Source organism: Macrobrachium rosenbergii, chromosome 52 (genome assembly GCF_040412425.1).
Source record: "Macrobrachium rosenbergii isolate ZJJX-2024 chromosome 52, ASM4041242v1, whole genome shotgun sequence".
In the NCBI taxonomy this organism is placed as follows: Eukaryota; Metazoa; Arthropoda; class Malacostraca; order Decapoda; family Palaemonidae; genus Macrobrachium; species Macrobrachium rosenbergii.
In genome coordinates, this window is record NC_089792.1 from 28285864 (window position 1) to 28302125 (window position 16262).

Consider the following 16262-nt stretch of genomic DNA (forward strand, 5'->3'; position numbering starts at 1 on the left):
TCATCAGGTCCATTTGCTTTCACAACCTCATATTTAGACCACAGGAAAAGTGGAGTAGGTGATTTATGCATACCAAAGATCTAGGTTTTGCATTCACTGTAGTTCTTCTGATATCAGAGGACATTCAAAGGCCATGAATGTAGGTGTATATGAGTGATGAGTTTATATTAAAAAACTAATTTTCTTGTATAGAAATTCAGTTTTTGAAGTATTCTTGTTTATATGCAATTTAAAATAAGTTATCTTCAATTTCAGGGCATCATAATCACAGCCACCACCCCCACTCAGTCAGCAGTACGTTTGGAAACTGGTGTTGTCGAATTGCAGCTCAGCAACCGAGTGGAGAACATTAGCCGTCCAAGTGATGGTGATTCAGCTTTACCCATGAAGATATTTGGAAAAGCACAAGTGAGAATATTGTGAAAAAGGGATTTTGACAGAGGAAAAATCTATTTCTGAGAAGGTCCGTGTCACCGGTGAAATTCCATTACAGCACAATTTCATTATAACCTTGCTGAATATACCAGAGAAAAGAGCTTTCAGGAAAGCTGGGGTTACTACCCCAGTGGCGCTTCTAGGAAGCGTCGGTATAAGAAGGGGTGATGAATTACCACTACCACGAACCTGCTCGAAAGATCTCTCATATCAAAATCCCCGGAACAGAGCGGTGAGCCGTTACAGCCCCTACCCAAACACCCGCCAGGACCAGCGACACCAAGCGCCACCTACCTCATTCCATGCTAGCACTAACCCCAGACTTGGCATGTGCAAGAGGGAGAGTACTAGGTGATTCAGGGAGGTCACCGGGTGACGGGACCTTCCTCAGAAATAGATTTTTCCTCTGTCAAAATCCCTTTTCTGAGTCAGTCCCGATGTCAGCCGGTGAAATGCGTGATAAGAATCATGCCAAGGCTGCAACTACCACAGGAAAAAGAAATGGAGGGGTAATCTGAAGAAAGGCAAAAGTTTGCAAAATAATTTTAATTAAGCAATCTCTTCCGTGTAGCAAGAACACTAAGACTAAGGCATATTAAATCTAAAGGCACATTAAAAAACATGCACTATGAAACATGGGCAGGTCCCAGCACGACGGAAAAAACCCAAAAACCTATAAAATTACTTAAAGCAAGGTGAAACATGAAAAGCGCACAAAATAACTGCAAATATAACCTTAATACTATACAAATAAACTTAGGCTAAACACGTAAGAGACAAAATCAATTAACATTAATATATACATTCATCTGGGTACATGGAGGCCAAATAAAAACTGTCCAGTACCCCACAAGAAAACAATCATAGCATTTCCAAATTCGCTTTTTCCATCAACAGGTACAAGAAACAACAATATGAGAGCCAGGCAGTGGTATAATCAGCAGGAGAATAAGCAGAAAAATAAATGAGGCAGGCGGGCGGGCGGAAAAGGAAAGGACAAGGATATGATTAATTAAGGTGGGAGATGACACTTCCCACAGCTATGTTGTTAAGAAAATTTCAGGGCTTGGCGTTTTAAATAGTGGCGTTTAAACACTAAGTGATTTCCAACCCGTGGTTTAGATAACTCGAAAAGTCCATATTGTAAGTAATTAATGGAAGTAGCAGCTGCTCGAATATCATGAACCTTGGGGATTGAATCTGCGGTTGGCCTGTTTAATGAAATATAAAAATTTGTTGTCTTATAGCATTTAGTGAAGAGTACCTTTCTCCCTGATAAAGAGGACCCGACTTACTCTGTGGAGTTCTTAAAAGGTAAAGATTTAAGTGTATAAACTGGACATAAAGACTGGTCTTGAGGAAGGGCACCACCTTCCAAGGAGACCACCTGTCCTGTGGGTCTTCGTTCTTAGCTAAAAATCTAGGGGTCAGGGAAAGGACCTCCAGGCGGGAGGAAGTTCACATAATTATACCTCTAGTGAGCCGACAGCTCTGAGATTCACACCTGAAGCCAAGCTAATCAAAAATAAAGTCTTCTTAGATCCTGATAAGAGCAATAAAGTTATCCATCTCTGATGCTAACTTAAGGACGTCATTGAAACACGTAACAGACTGTGGGCGTGATACTGGTGGGCAGGCGCATGCTCTGGGGATAGATGAAAAGTAGGAATCTGTGAGGTCGATTTTAAAGCTGTAAAGAAATACTTTCTTTAATGCTGACTTGATTGTGGTAATGGTGGCCGGAGCTAGGCCTTTCTCCAAACAATGATCTAAGAAGAACTCCTAAATTAGCTGTCATGATTTTGGCTTCAGATGCTTTTAGGAAGGAGGCTAATTTTTGACTGCTGGGTCATACTGTCTAATAGTAGAATCTCTTTTATCTGATTCTAAAAACAGAGTGACAAGGGTCAATGTTAAACTCCTTTTGAACTCGTTTTATAAAGTCCATAAAACTGGGCATTCTGAGATTCTTGAGAAGCTGGCACAGTCTTAGTTTGTACTGTCTGAGTCAGAAGAGCAGGGAGGATCGAAGACTCCGTAATCCCAGTTCCTGAAGAGGAACCAATTGCTCTTCGGCCAATAAAGGAGCTACTAGGGCTAATTGACCTTTGAATGTCACGAGTTTGTGTAAAACTTTCAGCAGTAAGTTTATTGGGGAAAAGATAAATCTTCTCCCAACTGTTTCAATCTACTGTCATTGCGTCTGGCGAGCATCCTGAGGGTCAGGTTGGGGGCCACACATAACAGGGGAGCTTGGAAGTTGCTCTCCGTTGCGAACAAGATCCACGGGGCCGGAACCCGCCGGCAAATCCACTGAAGATTCCGCGTCAGGGACCCTCCGTCTCCAGCGGGCATTCCTGGACAGGGGAATCCGCCACCACGTTCCGTGCCCCCGCTGGTGGGTGGCTGACAGGTGCCAACCGTGCTTGTTAAGCTAGGGAGAAGATAGCAACCATTACTTGGTTTTACTCGGCCTGATTTGGGCACGCCCCTGTTGATGCAATGAACTACCACTGCGCTGTCAAGCCCACCAGCCTGATATGAATCCGGTTGGGGCGGATTTTCTTCAGAGTTAGAAATACGCCATAGCTTCCAGGGTGTTTATATGGAACTGCTGAAACATTGTGGACCACGTTCCTTGTACTTTTTGTTTGTTGAATATCCCCCAGCCGGCAAGGCGTCTGTGTGAACTACTAGTGCGGAGAAGAAATTGAAGCGGAACTGTATTGGACAAGCCTTTGACCGAGGCCCTGTTGCCGCGATGCCTTGTCTTTAAGATTTGAGGATAGAGAGACCTTGTCTCTGCAGGCTTGACATTAGCTCGACTCCGCCACACTCTGTTTATGTCTTTTAACTTCACTTTTAATAGCAGTTTTGTCACTGGAGGCAAACTGGAAAGAGACCAAAGGACACTCTCATAGGACCGGCAGGATGCTGATGGATTTTTGAGAATCTCCTGGTGAGAGATGCTATCTCTTTCCTCTTGGAGCGGAAGGACAGCGTGTGAGATGATTAGATCCCGTTGGAGACCCAACCACTGAAAACCCGGGACTCCGAGGTCAGGCGGGACTTTCTCTGTTCAGTTGGAAACCCTGCGACTCAGAGCTATGACTATGGGCGTGGCTTTCTGACACTCCAGACTGTTGGTGCCCAAATTATCAATCGTCCAAATATGCTGCTAGGATATCCCTTGAACCCGGAGTTGCTGTACTACGTGTCCGCCAGCTGGTGAATATCCTGGGGCGCAATGTTCAGACCCGAAGAGCATGACCCTGAAGAGTAGGCGATTCGGAGTCTGAAACCGAGGAACTGAGAGAAGTTCGCTTTAGCCAGGGGCGTGATAATAAGCGTCTGAAAGATGATAGAAGTGGTGGCGGCTCCACGCGGAAGTAGAGTCCGCACAAGGCTACCGTAAGCATGGGGGTTTGCGCATTTTATGGCGATTTAAAAGCGACAGATCAGGATCACTCTTTGCTGATGGTCTTTTTTGGGAACAGTGAATAACCTGCCTTGAAACTTTAGGTGCCTTACTTTCTTTATTGCTCGTTTGTTGAGCAATTCTGTCATAATCCTTTAGGATTGCTGTGATGGCTGGTAAAACCTGGTTAGAGGAGGAGGTTTGCAGTCCCGCTCCATCCTAGGCCTTTGGACACAATGCTGTGTGCCCAAGGGCTGAAGGTCCATTGGTCCCTGAACCAAAACAGGCGACCGCTACTGTGTTCTCTCAGTGGGAGGGGCTTGTTTATTCCCCTACCCATCAGAGTCTTCCCCTTGGGGTGTGTTGGAGCTCTCTGAGGGGTTGCCTCTTCCTCCCCTTGCAGCCCTATTAAGGCCGTGAAAATAACCACGGCAGCTTCATGTGTGAGATTTGTATGCCGGTGAGCCACATATGAGGGTGCAGCTGGTTGGACCAGCACGTACTGTTAGGGTGAGCCTTAGAAGTGGAAGGCTGTGCCACTGCCGAGACCGGGGCCGGCTTGGACTGCGCCTGGTGGTGAGGCCTCTTATGCCTCCTGGGCGTTTACCTCCTCTCTCGATTGAGGGCGGCCGATTCTGGGGTCTTAAACATGGCTGAAATACCCCAGCGAGCGAAGACTTTGGTTTAGCCCGTGGCCTCAGCCACCAACACTTGTGACCTCCTCTTCAGGAAGAGGTTAGGTCCCCAAATCGAGCTTTTCACGAGCTTGTTAGGCTGCGTGATGGATAATTACATCGGCGAATGAACTTCCTACATTTCAGTCTGGCCAAGATAAACTCAGATAAGTCAGACTGAAACCTGCCAACAAGGACTGCCGGCCTGGAAAGAAGGGCTCGTCCGAGCAGGAGGCGACAGTAACTTCAGTAAGGCATACGAGTTCAGCGACGGGCTAACAACGAGCATCAAACTCCGGCTTTCAAAGAGCTTCCGGCGGCAGGGAGCTGCCAGCTAGAATGCGTGGAAGCGCGAAGGGTCAAGCTTCGACCGTGAAAGTGGGCGGGCGTCTGTCGAAACTCATTACTTCCTGGGAATACCGGGAAGTAGGGTCTATCTCCTTAGCTGGTGCGGAATACCCTCAAAGCACGCTCGGGCCGTAGCCAGGCGACTTTGTCAAGCAAGAAATTGGGAAGGTTGTCTCCCAGAGCGAACATGGTAAGTTCCCTTGAAAGGAGTCAACCGTGTTATCTGCCTGCCACTCCGTCAGAGTGCGCGGGAGAGCCTGACTGAGCTTGGTCCTGAGGGATGACAGTCTCCCCTAGGAACCTTGTCACGACCGAATCCAGGCTTCCTCCGTGAGCCTCACGGCCTGGGTAAGGGAGCAGGAGATCGGGGAAAGAACTCCATTCCCTCCAACCGTCTCGTGCCAGACCATCAAGTCAGCTTGCCATCATGTTGGATGGCCCCGGAGGAAGCCGAACCGCCAAAGTTACCGACATCAAGCGGCGGGAGGTCCGCAGTGTGGGGATAACATGCTGTGGTTCGGCTGGGGTGGGTGAGCCATTCCCGCCAGTATGTTATCATGACTGGCCCAGCTTCTCCGGAGATTTTGCTAAATCTCAGATCAGGTCCTCCGTCGCGGCTTATAAAGCTGGTTGGCAAAGGCCTCTGCGCCAGCTTGCAGGTTGGCGAGGAGGGCTTGGTTTTGCAGCCCTCTTACTCGCGCCTTTGCTGGAGAACCAGACTTGCTCCCGGAGCTACAGGTCCTGGACCTTGGCAGCCGGCGAGAGAAGGGCAATGCCTTCTTAGAGCGAGGACTTGAAGCCTGCTTCTTCGCCCAAGTCTTCAACTTCAACCCCAGGATAGCAGATGGAGCTCTATCACCCAAGGAGGAAAGACTTCACAAAGCCTGAAAAAGAAGAAACAGATGAAGCAGGGGAGTCAAATAATGAAGGCCCCCCAACAACCTCACCCTACCTCACCACTTACCACCTGGTCCTGCTCTACATTCATCGGTTCAGGTCGAAGTTAATAGCGGCAACATCCTCCGAGACACCTCCAGCGTAGGGGATATCTGCTTGGGGTGGCTGGGTGCTCATCCCGGATCTGCTGGATGATAGGGGTGGCCAGATCTTCCAGGCACTGCGACGCCACCCGTGCGCGAGGTAAAGGAATCCCTCAACCCTAAGCGTCGGGGCGTAGGGCTTCCCAGCGGGCGTTCCTTCCAAACCCAGCCACCCAGGCCGGAGGGATTCCAAGGCAGACTTCTTGGAAGTTTATCCGCCTGTAAGAAAACCAACAATTATTCAAGGACGAAAAAACCATTCAGGGAACCTCATAAACAATGTATAATATACAATATTAAGGCATAAAGCAAGAATAATGTAGAGACTGTCACTTACCAACTCATCCTGGACAGTTGTGCAGAGAGCAAAGCAAACCTCACAACCATCAGGGTGCCAAACAATCAGGTCATCCAGGCGGACGGCCGCACAACCAGCGTGGGTCCGACAAACTCGTGACCGTGGGGTTGTTGGAGAGGCGGTGCACCCGGCTCCTCACAGAACAGTCTGTAAGTAGAAAAGTACATGAACCTCCCACTAAGCAAACTAAAGCTGGCGAGGGCCGGGGAAATTCAACTGCAACCGGAATATCCAGCGGAGAAAGAACTCCTATCATAAACTGGGCCAATAAGCTCTAAATTACAGAGAGTGGAAGGTAGGATTTCAGACGGTACTCCGAGGGAATGAATGGGAGAGAGACCAGGAACCAACCATAAGGGCTGCCAGTAAAATAGCGGAGACCCTGGTATAGGACGGACTCACGTATTTATATATAATGAATAAAAAGAAGGAGAGTACTCCTGTAGATAACAGACTTATCTAAAAATAAAAACAGTAACAAGTGATGGTAAGAACTCAAGAGGGCGGAGGATCCGTTCCCCTATAATGAAAAACCTTCCTTCTTACTTCCCGCCGGAGGCGAGGCGGGTAAAAAAAATGCTCATATGTTCATAACATAGGGTGAAGCAATTAATTAATATACGTATCAGCGTAAACCGGCGGGGAGGCGGACCAGTGACTTCGAGCGCGTTAAGTAAACAAACTCCACCAACCCCAATGCAAGCGATGCTAGGGACAATATGGGAGAGGGCGAATCCCTCAACCAACAAAAGTCCCGGAACTGGAGAAAACGCCATCTAGCGTCACCCCCTTGCAGTAGAGCAAGGCTGGAAAGGAGGAGGAGGGGGGAGGGGGAGGTAAGGAGGAGGGTAGGCTGAAAGGAACAGGAGAGGGGAGAAGCTCACCACTCAACTGCACCATACCTCCCAGACCATGAATCTTGGAGAACCAAAATGACTAAACAACCAACCGAAGCCCGACTCCTACTTAGGCGAAGCTAATATGAGACCTAACCTAAGTATAGGCTAGGACGAGGAGTGTAAAGGAAGGAGCAACTGGAGAGAAATTTTGAGCCGAGAACCAGCAAAGGGATCGAGAATGGCAGGCAAGGGGGCGACTAGCCTGAGGAACACACATCCTAGGAACTCGATTCCCCCCAATTGGAGGGAAGAGAGAACCAAGGGCTCACTCTGCCCGCCAGAAAAACGATCGGAGAAAACAGCAACAAAACTCCCTCAACCCTGAACTCCCCACCCAGGGAGCAAAGGAAGGGAAGCTAACAAGCCTACTCCACAAGATAACCAACACTCATAAAAACTAAAATGCTCAACAGAGCGTAGCCTACCACGAAGCGGTTAGATCTGAAGGCTACCGCCAACACCCGAGTAAACCACTCCAATAAAATAATAAAACAATAAAAATAAAAATAAAACTACAAAGAGAGCACCATCTTCAATCAAAATTAATTAGCCTAGTAAAGACCAAAACAATAGGAACCCAACCTGAAGTACCTAGGCAGGGCATCACTCACAAGGCCAGTAGGCCAATGATGTAATTCTGGGGAGCCACCGCGGGAACCACCAGGAAGGGAACCAGGGCAAAATATCTGCCACGACGAGGAGACGACTCAACTGAAAATAACAGAAGAGGCCTCATGATCATTTATAATGGCTGGGGGCCTTGCGTGGCAACATAATAAGATCTCGATATTTATGAAAATACGAGACTATAACAGCCAAAAATTGGTGAAACCCACAAGAAGATGGTACTTAACAAATGGTAAAGCTGCTCAGTGCCGTAAATAAAGCAGAAAAAATCCAAAATGATGGGAAGAGCACACAAAATAATCCGTAGATTCACGTGCTAGAAAATGGAATGAGGTAAAATGGCGCTGGTGTCGCGCCGTCCTGGCCCAGTGTTTGGTGTAGGGGCTGTAAAAACACGCTCTGTTCAGGGGATTTTGAAAGGAGATCTTTCAGTAGGTTTCCGTGGTAGTGGTAATTCACTCACCCTTCTTATGCAGACGCCTTCCTAGAAGGCGCTCGCTGAGGTAAGTAACCCAGCTTTCCTGAAGCTCTTTTTCTCTAGTATATCTAGCAAAGGTTATACCCCTAGAATTCGTGCTGTAATGGATTTCACCCGGCTGACACAGGACTGGACTCAGAATAACAATTTTATATGTATTTCACTATACAGTAACAGACCAAAAGAAATTTTTTTTATGGGGCAGGTAGTTTTTATAGAAAATTATAAATTTGGTTATTGTTTTGATAAACAATACAATATGAATATATGATCATATTAATAATTTTTTAGAAAAAAAGTACAATTAATATGTAAGATTTGCCAAGGTGTGTAAGTCAGAGTGCATTATGAAAGGTACATCATGGAAAAGGTATTATCATTGGGGCATATAAATTTCCTCAAGTGTAAAAGAGAAAAAGAATTATTACTTGAGTCATCAAGTTAAATAGTTTGATTTACAGTTACAAGTAAGACAGTAGCCTTATTTTATTATAAAATTGGTCTAAAGTTAAACTTTTTCTCATTTTCAATGTAGGTGGATATTAACCTGGACCTAGGTCAGCTTTTGAGAAATGATGTTTTTGTGGAAGCAAAACCAGAGTTTCAGCAACTTGCTTTCTTCCGAACTAGAATATGTAAGGTACTGTAAACCTATAATAATTACCATATTTGTCTGTTTATGAGATGTGCCTGTTTTATATGGATATTGTTTTGTTTAAAAAGATGTAAGTTTTCATCATCATATGTGTGTTGGAAATTATTTTAATGCTCTTTGGGTGGAACATCTTATACAATCAGCAGTAAAGACCTTGTTTTGATAGTGTAGCTGCTGCTCATTCTCAAAGGAATTAGCTCTATGGGCCCAACAGGGCTCTGTAAGACAAACCAGTAAATATCAAGAATTCTCTCATAGATGGTCTAGGGTGGTATAGTGCCATTGTTGGTATAATGAATGGATTCAAGGCAGGAAGGTTCTTCATCCCATCTGCAGTAGCTATTCCCAGATGATCACCATTCACCCGCTCCTCTGCCCATGTTCCTATGATGGCAGGGGAAGGTCAAACCCATAACACCATTGCCCTTCTTTGTCGTCATGGTCTGTGTATCACAGTTTTCTTGAGTATTTTTTCATTGTACAGTGCTTTATCACCAAGATGTTGCAACTATCAGCTGAGGAAAGTGAAGTACATAGTTTTAACGTTTCCTACAGAATGGTATTTCTTATTAACCCTTTAACGCCGAAGCCCTATTTACAAAAACGTCTCCCGTATGCAGGCGTTCAGTGAGTTAAGCGCGAAGCGGAAAAAGTTTTTAAAAATCACATGCAGCTTAGTTTTAAGATTAAGAGTTCATTTTGGCTCATTTTTTTGTCATTGCCTGAGGTTTAGTATGCAACCATCAGAAATGAAAAAATATCATTATCATATATAAATATTGGAATATATGACAGCAAAAAAAAAACTCAATATATAATTGTATACAAATCGCTGTAAGCAAAACAGTTAAAGCTAATGAGTTAAATTTTTTTTTTTAGCTGTATTTTACGCTAAATTGATGATTTTGGTATATAACAAATTTTAAAACGATCAAAGGAACACAGAGAAAATATTATCACAAAATGATGCATGAATTAAAATAACAGCTCGGATGTAAAAAAATGTTTTTTCAAAAAATTCACCATAAATCGAAATATTGTGCTAGAGACTTCCCGTTTGTTGAAAAATGAAAGCTAATTGATTGAATATTACTAGACTGTAAGTGTTTTAGCTTACAATTGCAGTTTTCGACCATTTCGGTGATTAAAGTTACAGGCATGAGCGTAAGGGAAAAAATTTTTTTTCAGAAATTCACCATAAATCGAAATGTTGTACTAGAGACTTGAGTTTGTTGCAAATGAAGGGACATGATTGAATAATACTAGAATGTAAGGTTTTAGCTTACAATTGCGTTTTTGACCATTTCAGTTGAGTTAAAGTTGACGAAGCTTGAAATTTTGGCAGTTATCATGATTTATGTAAAATATTTCAAAACTGATAAAAACTACAACCATGAGTTATTTTCTGTTGTATTCTACATGAGAATTGTGCATTTCCATATATAAACTTTGTGTAACGACTAATATAAACAGTGCAAACATTACGACAAGCGTGTGAAAGAATTTCTGGGCGTGGGCGTAAGGAAAAGTTTTTTCAAAAAAATTCACCATAAATCGAAATATTGTGCTAGAGACTTCCAATTGGTTGCAAAATGAAGGTAAATGATTGAATATTACTAGAATGTAAGAGTTTTAGCTTATAATTGTGTTTTTACCATTTACGATCGAGTCAAAGTTGACCGAAGGTTGAAATTTTAGCAGTTATTGTGGTTTATATGAAAATATTTCCAAACTGATAAAGCTACAACCATGGGTTGTATTTTGCTGTATTGTACATGAAATTGTGCACATTTTCATATATAAAACTTTATGTAACGGCTAATATAGAACAGTGCAAAATTACGACAAAATAGCGAAAAAAGAATTTATGAAATTTTAGGCTGAGTTACGCCGTGCATAGAAAAAGTTTTTCAAAAATTCACCGTAAATCGAAATATTGTGCTAGAGATTTCCAATTTGTTTCAAAATGAAAGGTACATGATTGAATATTACTAGAATATAAGAGTTTTGTAGCTTACAATTGCGTTTTCGACCATTTCGGTCGAGTCAAAGTTGACCGAAGGTTGAAGTTTTGTAGTCCGATGCAGTGCGTCCACTTGGCATAACAGACAATTTTAGTGACGTATGATACATCAGTAGGCGTTTTAAGGGTTAATATTCCTGTTTTTTCATAGTAAACTGTGGTTTTTTTGTTATGCCTCCTGAGTGTCCCTTTCACTGTGCATCTTGTGTTGTTTGTACAGTAAAACCCCTGGATTTGCGTTCTCACATTTCACAGACTCGGCAGTTCGTGGACTCAGAGATTCACGGAATTTTCTGTGGAACCCATCAATAAATTACTCATGGGAGAACTCACCCATTTGCGGATTTTTTAGTTATAAACGTTTTTATACGGGGTTTCTAAAAATTCGTAGTTTTAACTGTTAAATGGGGGCATCTGGGGCGCATCGCGAATATTCACGAGGATCGTACCCCCAGTGAATAGCTAAAATCACGAATACTTAAACCCTTCTAAATACACTTAGAACTGCCTATTTTGATAGTTTAAACACAAAAACCCTCAAAAAATGCATATACCTGAGTATTTTAATAGTTTTATCACAAAAAGTGCATTTAGTCATGAAAATGATATGAAAGTACAGTAATTAGTGAATATTTCTCAGTGAAAAATACCGTGAATGGGCCAATTTTTCTGCAAATAATGGGTAGATACATTCCACAGAGAAATCCGCGAATACTTGAGTCCGTGAATAGTGAGAACACGAATATGAGGGATTTATTGTATTACCTTTACTTCAGTAGTTTCACAGACATTACTGTTAACTTTAGTAGTTTCTGAGCTGCATGTTAATGCTTCTGTTATCATTCATTCACCCTGTATCGTCCTCCAAACAGACAACAACCCTCCCCTTCTTACACAGTTTTCCCTTCTTATTATATCGTATTCATATTGTGACAATTGTTCCTATTTGTAATACCGGCTCTTCCTCTTCTGCTGCTCATTTAACTAGAGGGAGCTTCTCGGCAATCACCTTTTAAGTGTTGTGCAGATGGCTCTGGCTGTTGTCATGGTTCCATGGTTCCACCCAACCGTCTCTCTCCCAGCCATCTGGTACTGCATATCAGCATTCTGTAACATTATTTCTGATGTTCCCTGGTATGTCACCTTCTCTGGAGTTTTTCGTTTAGCCTCCATCGTCCTTAGATTGCGGTTTTCTTCCGTCTCAGCTTTTCCTTTAGACTTGAGAGGTTTCAACCGTGATTTGGTTGATTTTCCTTTAGTATTTAAGCTGTGCATAGCTCGCATTGTTCCGCTTTCACTCCCCCAGCTCCTGTTAAAATGAGTAAGTAGTAAACTCTAATTATGGTAAGGTGCATTATCAAGGAAGTAGAGCTTTTGGGAAATGGATGAACAGTTGAAAAAGAAAGCTAGGAAACTGTTTATAGTAGTGTTATATAGCTCTGGACCTAACATAAACGATGTAGTACACTCGTAACTGTGTTTGTAAAGTGAGCTCCTAGGAACAAACCAACCTAGTTAATGTGCCGGCATGTTGGTGGCTTAATCTAAAACAGTAGAGGCGATATTGGAAGTGTATCCTTTAATGCTGGATCTCGGAATGCCATTACATCTATTTCCTGTTTTTGAAGCTACTTAGAGCTGGGTTAGGACTTAGATACAATATCAGTTTTTCACCTTCCTCTGTTTAACATGCAGGTTTCAAGTTCTTTGACCAAAGAAGCAGAAACTCCTCTAATTGATAAGGCACTTTGGCTTAATTATGAGGCAGAAGTACCTTTGAATTGGCATTTCATTTTTAACATGACAGCTCGATTACTGGAAGACTAATATATATGTGTGATGTATATGTATATATATATATATATATATATATATATATATATATATGTATAAATATACATGTAATGTTTATGCATGCATATGTAGATATGTATGTATACTATGTATGTACATATGTAGATACATATAAGAGCTATTGATGATAATAATAGTTATAAACATTAGTCCTGATGGGGCAGCGTTTCTTGATAAGGCGTCAGAGCTTTAACCTCTCCTAGATAGATGTACTTCTGAGGCTAATGGGAGGAATGTCTTATGCCTTTTACAATTCAGTTGTAAAGTAATGGAAAGAGTTGAGTACATATCTTATAAAGTACCCTGCTCAACCATTAGTAGCTATTTTTGACAGCCTCCCATCATTATCTCCTTAACCCCTAAAGGTTTAAGGCAATCATCTAAGATGTCTTGAATCAGATTAGAAAATTCTTAGAACTACCTTTGAAGTCTTCCCTGTAGGATCTTGCCCATACTGTACAACCATTTTTGCATGTAAGTGTCGTAGAATTTCCCAAACCACTCTCAAGTTCTGCTTCAGTAGTGATCTAGGTTACATTCAAGTAGGGTGTGTGGATCCTCAAAAGGCCACATACAGAGTTTCTGAAGTGTCTGGTAAAGCTTCAAGAATAACCTTTGTTAGTGATGGTTGTCAGGGAAGAATACTTTGTACTTTTTGTTATATTTTTACCCTTATGAACTTCCTGATATCCTTCTCTCCACTCTCTTCACACACAGAAGTTCTGAGTTGGGTGGGGTAGATTGGACAGTTGTTATGCAGTGAGGCCATCAAACCATTGTTATTCGAGGCACCAAGGTTTTACCATTGTTTGTTCTTGTTCCCAAGGCCTCAGGGAGGGAGCTGGAGGCCAGTTTTGGACATTTCCAGTCTCAGCATGTTTATTCGTATCACTCCCTTTTGGATGAGTTATTCAGTTTGGTCCTGGCAGCCTTTTGGAAGGGTAAAGGATGTTTTCTGTTGACATGTAGGACACGCACTTCCACATCCCGGTACACCTTCAGTCAAGGAGGTATCGATGCTTTTTCATCTAAGGGAAGATATTCCTGTGTGTAAGAGTTTTTAGCAGGATGGATTCATCTGCTTGGTATCAGAGTGCTCTCATATTTGGACGACTGATTTGTTCTCATCAATTTGTTTCTGACAACATTGAAGGTGAAGAATTACATTTTATGTCTAGCCTCAGGGATGGGCATTTCGTTTAATGTTGACTAATCTATGCTTTTCTGATTCAGTCAATTGTTTATCTGGGTTTGAAGATCAGCTCTCTGTTTTTGGGGTTTACTGACAGAAGGATGGACAGACAATTTTCTACCACTGTTGAGAACTTTATTGGGTTGGCCTGCAGACCTCAAGAACCTTTGCACTGTCCTCAGATGTCTCGGGGGCAGATTTGATGACAGGGAGTTGGAAGGTAAACAACCTGCCGCTTTTGGCAGTTAGAATGGTTTTACATAAGCAGAACATCTAGCCAGAGAAAATCTGATTGCAGTCTTTTCTGACAATTCAACCTCTCGATTCGTACATAAGATGACAAAGAGACACAGATCAAGAGATTTGTTCAGGCTAGCAAAGGAAATTCCTTCTGTAGACAGAGTCCAGCAACATCATTCCTTTACCTCATTTTGTCTTACGGAGAAACATTTTTATTGAAGACCAACTCAGCAGAAAAGGGCAAGGTCTTTGGTCAGATAGTCTCCTCTTCCTCAGGCTTGCCAGAAATTGTGGAACAGTTGGAGAGACCCAAATACCAATCTTTTGCAGCTGCCCAAAACACTGCACTCCCAGTCTACTGTCCTCCATGCCAGGATCCTCAGGCATGGACAGTTGATGCCTTCCTTCATGTATGATCGACTCTAGACCTTTATGATTTTTCTCTGTTTGCTGTTTTGAGGAAATACTCAAGTTACGAGCTTTGCAGAACACAAGGCTGATTTTAATAGCTCGTTGGTGGCCCCAAAGGGAATGGTTTCCCTAACTTCCTTTCATGGTGGTAGATGTTCCTTGCCTCCTTCTGTTCAGGAAAGATCTTTTCAGACAGTCTTATTTGAGAAGATTCCATCAAACCTCCACATGCTGGATGTGACCACATATTGTATCAGTAACAGTGGTCAGTTTATTGATCTTGGTGCTTATCCAGAGTGATATCCAGCACCTGTTCCACTAGATATCCTGATTTAAGTTCTGCCAGTATCTCAGGTACGCAAAGCAGTTTCATGTCACAGCAATCAAAGTTCTGCATCATGCAGACTGAAATATCATTCACAATTTAAATTTGAAGAGGTTTTCAATCTTTTCTGCTGGTTTACATTGAAATTTAGACATAGTCTGTAAGATTTCAACCTAACCTCAGTTTGAGCCTTTTGATAAAGCATCGCTTAAGAACTTTGAAGACACCTTTCGTTTAGCTCATGATGCAGCAAAGTTTATTAGTGAGCTTCAAGCCCTTTCTTGTATGTGGGCTTTGTTCTAGTGGCAACCTCTCTCTTTACTTTCATTGCTTAGAGGAAAGATGTAGAATTGAAAACCCTTCCCAGATTTATGACAGCTCCTAATGTAACTGGTTTGGTAGACAATAAAGGAGTGGCTTTCTTATGTCCAGTTAGATCTCTTAAGGGTTTACTGGACAGACATAAGCCTTTAAGAGGAGGAGTTAAGAATTTATCTGTGGTATTAGGAGGCCGAACATTCCTATGTCCAAGAATGCTTAAGTCAGTGCACACACACACACAGTTGATTCATGACCTTTTACCATTTGTGAAAATAATATTCATGGCTTTCGTACCTTTAGCTCATCTTTATTTCCATTAAAACCTTTCACTAGAGAAGGTTTTCTTGCAGCTCAGGGGAGATGTAACTTTTGCCTCATTATTTGCAAAATGTTCAAATTAAGTATGAGGTGTAAAGCCCTTAGTTAGTAACCTAACTTTCTATCTTATCATTAGTTATTAGGAACTTCCGCTATTGAATTTTGGGAGCATGAAGGTGCATATTGATGTATAGGAGCACACCTTTGTATATGAAGGTGGTACAGTAGTTGTCTTTAGTTTTGGACTGTCAGTTTTGGGCTTTCGACTGAGGCACAGGAATCACCAGTACTCCACAAGAGAGAAGCCTTTTTCCTTGTATGGATCCTCTGACAAGTCTCACTACGAGGGCCTTACACCCTGTTGTGGTTCAACATCTAGAGACAGTACTTGCCATTAAGGATCACACAACAGGCAGCAATGTTGAGAAGCTTTTTTCCCCTCATTAAAGTTTTTAGTTCGCTTGGCTGAAGTTGGTTTTTGGCTGCACTAACCCACCATTCTTATTTAATGTGTAGTAAGGTAACTTTAACAGTAGGTAAGATCAATTCCAAATAATGAAAATTTTTATGATAAAATTATTTGGATGATTGCCTGTCGTTAAAGTGGAAACCCACCCAGCTTCCCCACATCATAGTGGGTGGTCAT

At 42.6% G+C, this 16262-nt stretch overlaps 1 protein-coding gene across 1 annotated transcript in view; it reads left to right on the forward strand.

Moving 5' to 3' along the window:
• The window catches only part of LOC136833946 (bridge-like lipid transfer protein family member 1), a 66318-nt gene that overhangs the window by 18010 nt on the left and 32046 nt on the right, over window positions 1-16262 (forward strand). Inside the window, exons 9-10 of the mRNA XM_067096227.1 lie at window positions 256-408; window positions 8813-8912. Of these exons, the coding sequence (XP_066952328.1) occupies window positions 256-408; window positions 8813-8912 (253 nt within the window). The remainder of the gene's footprint in view (window positions 1-255; window positions 409-8812; window positions 8913-16262) is intronic.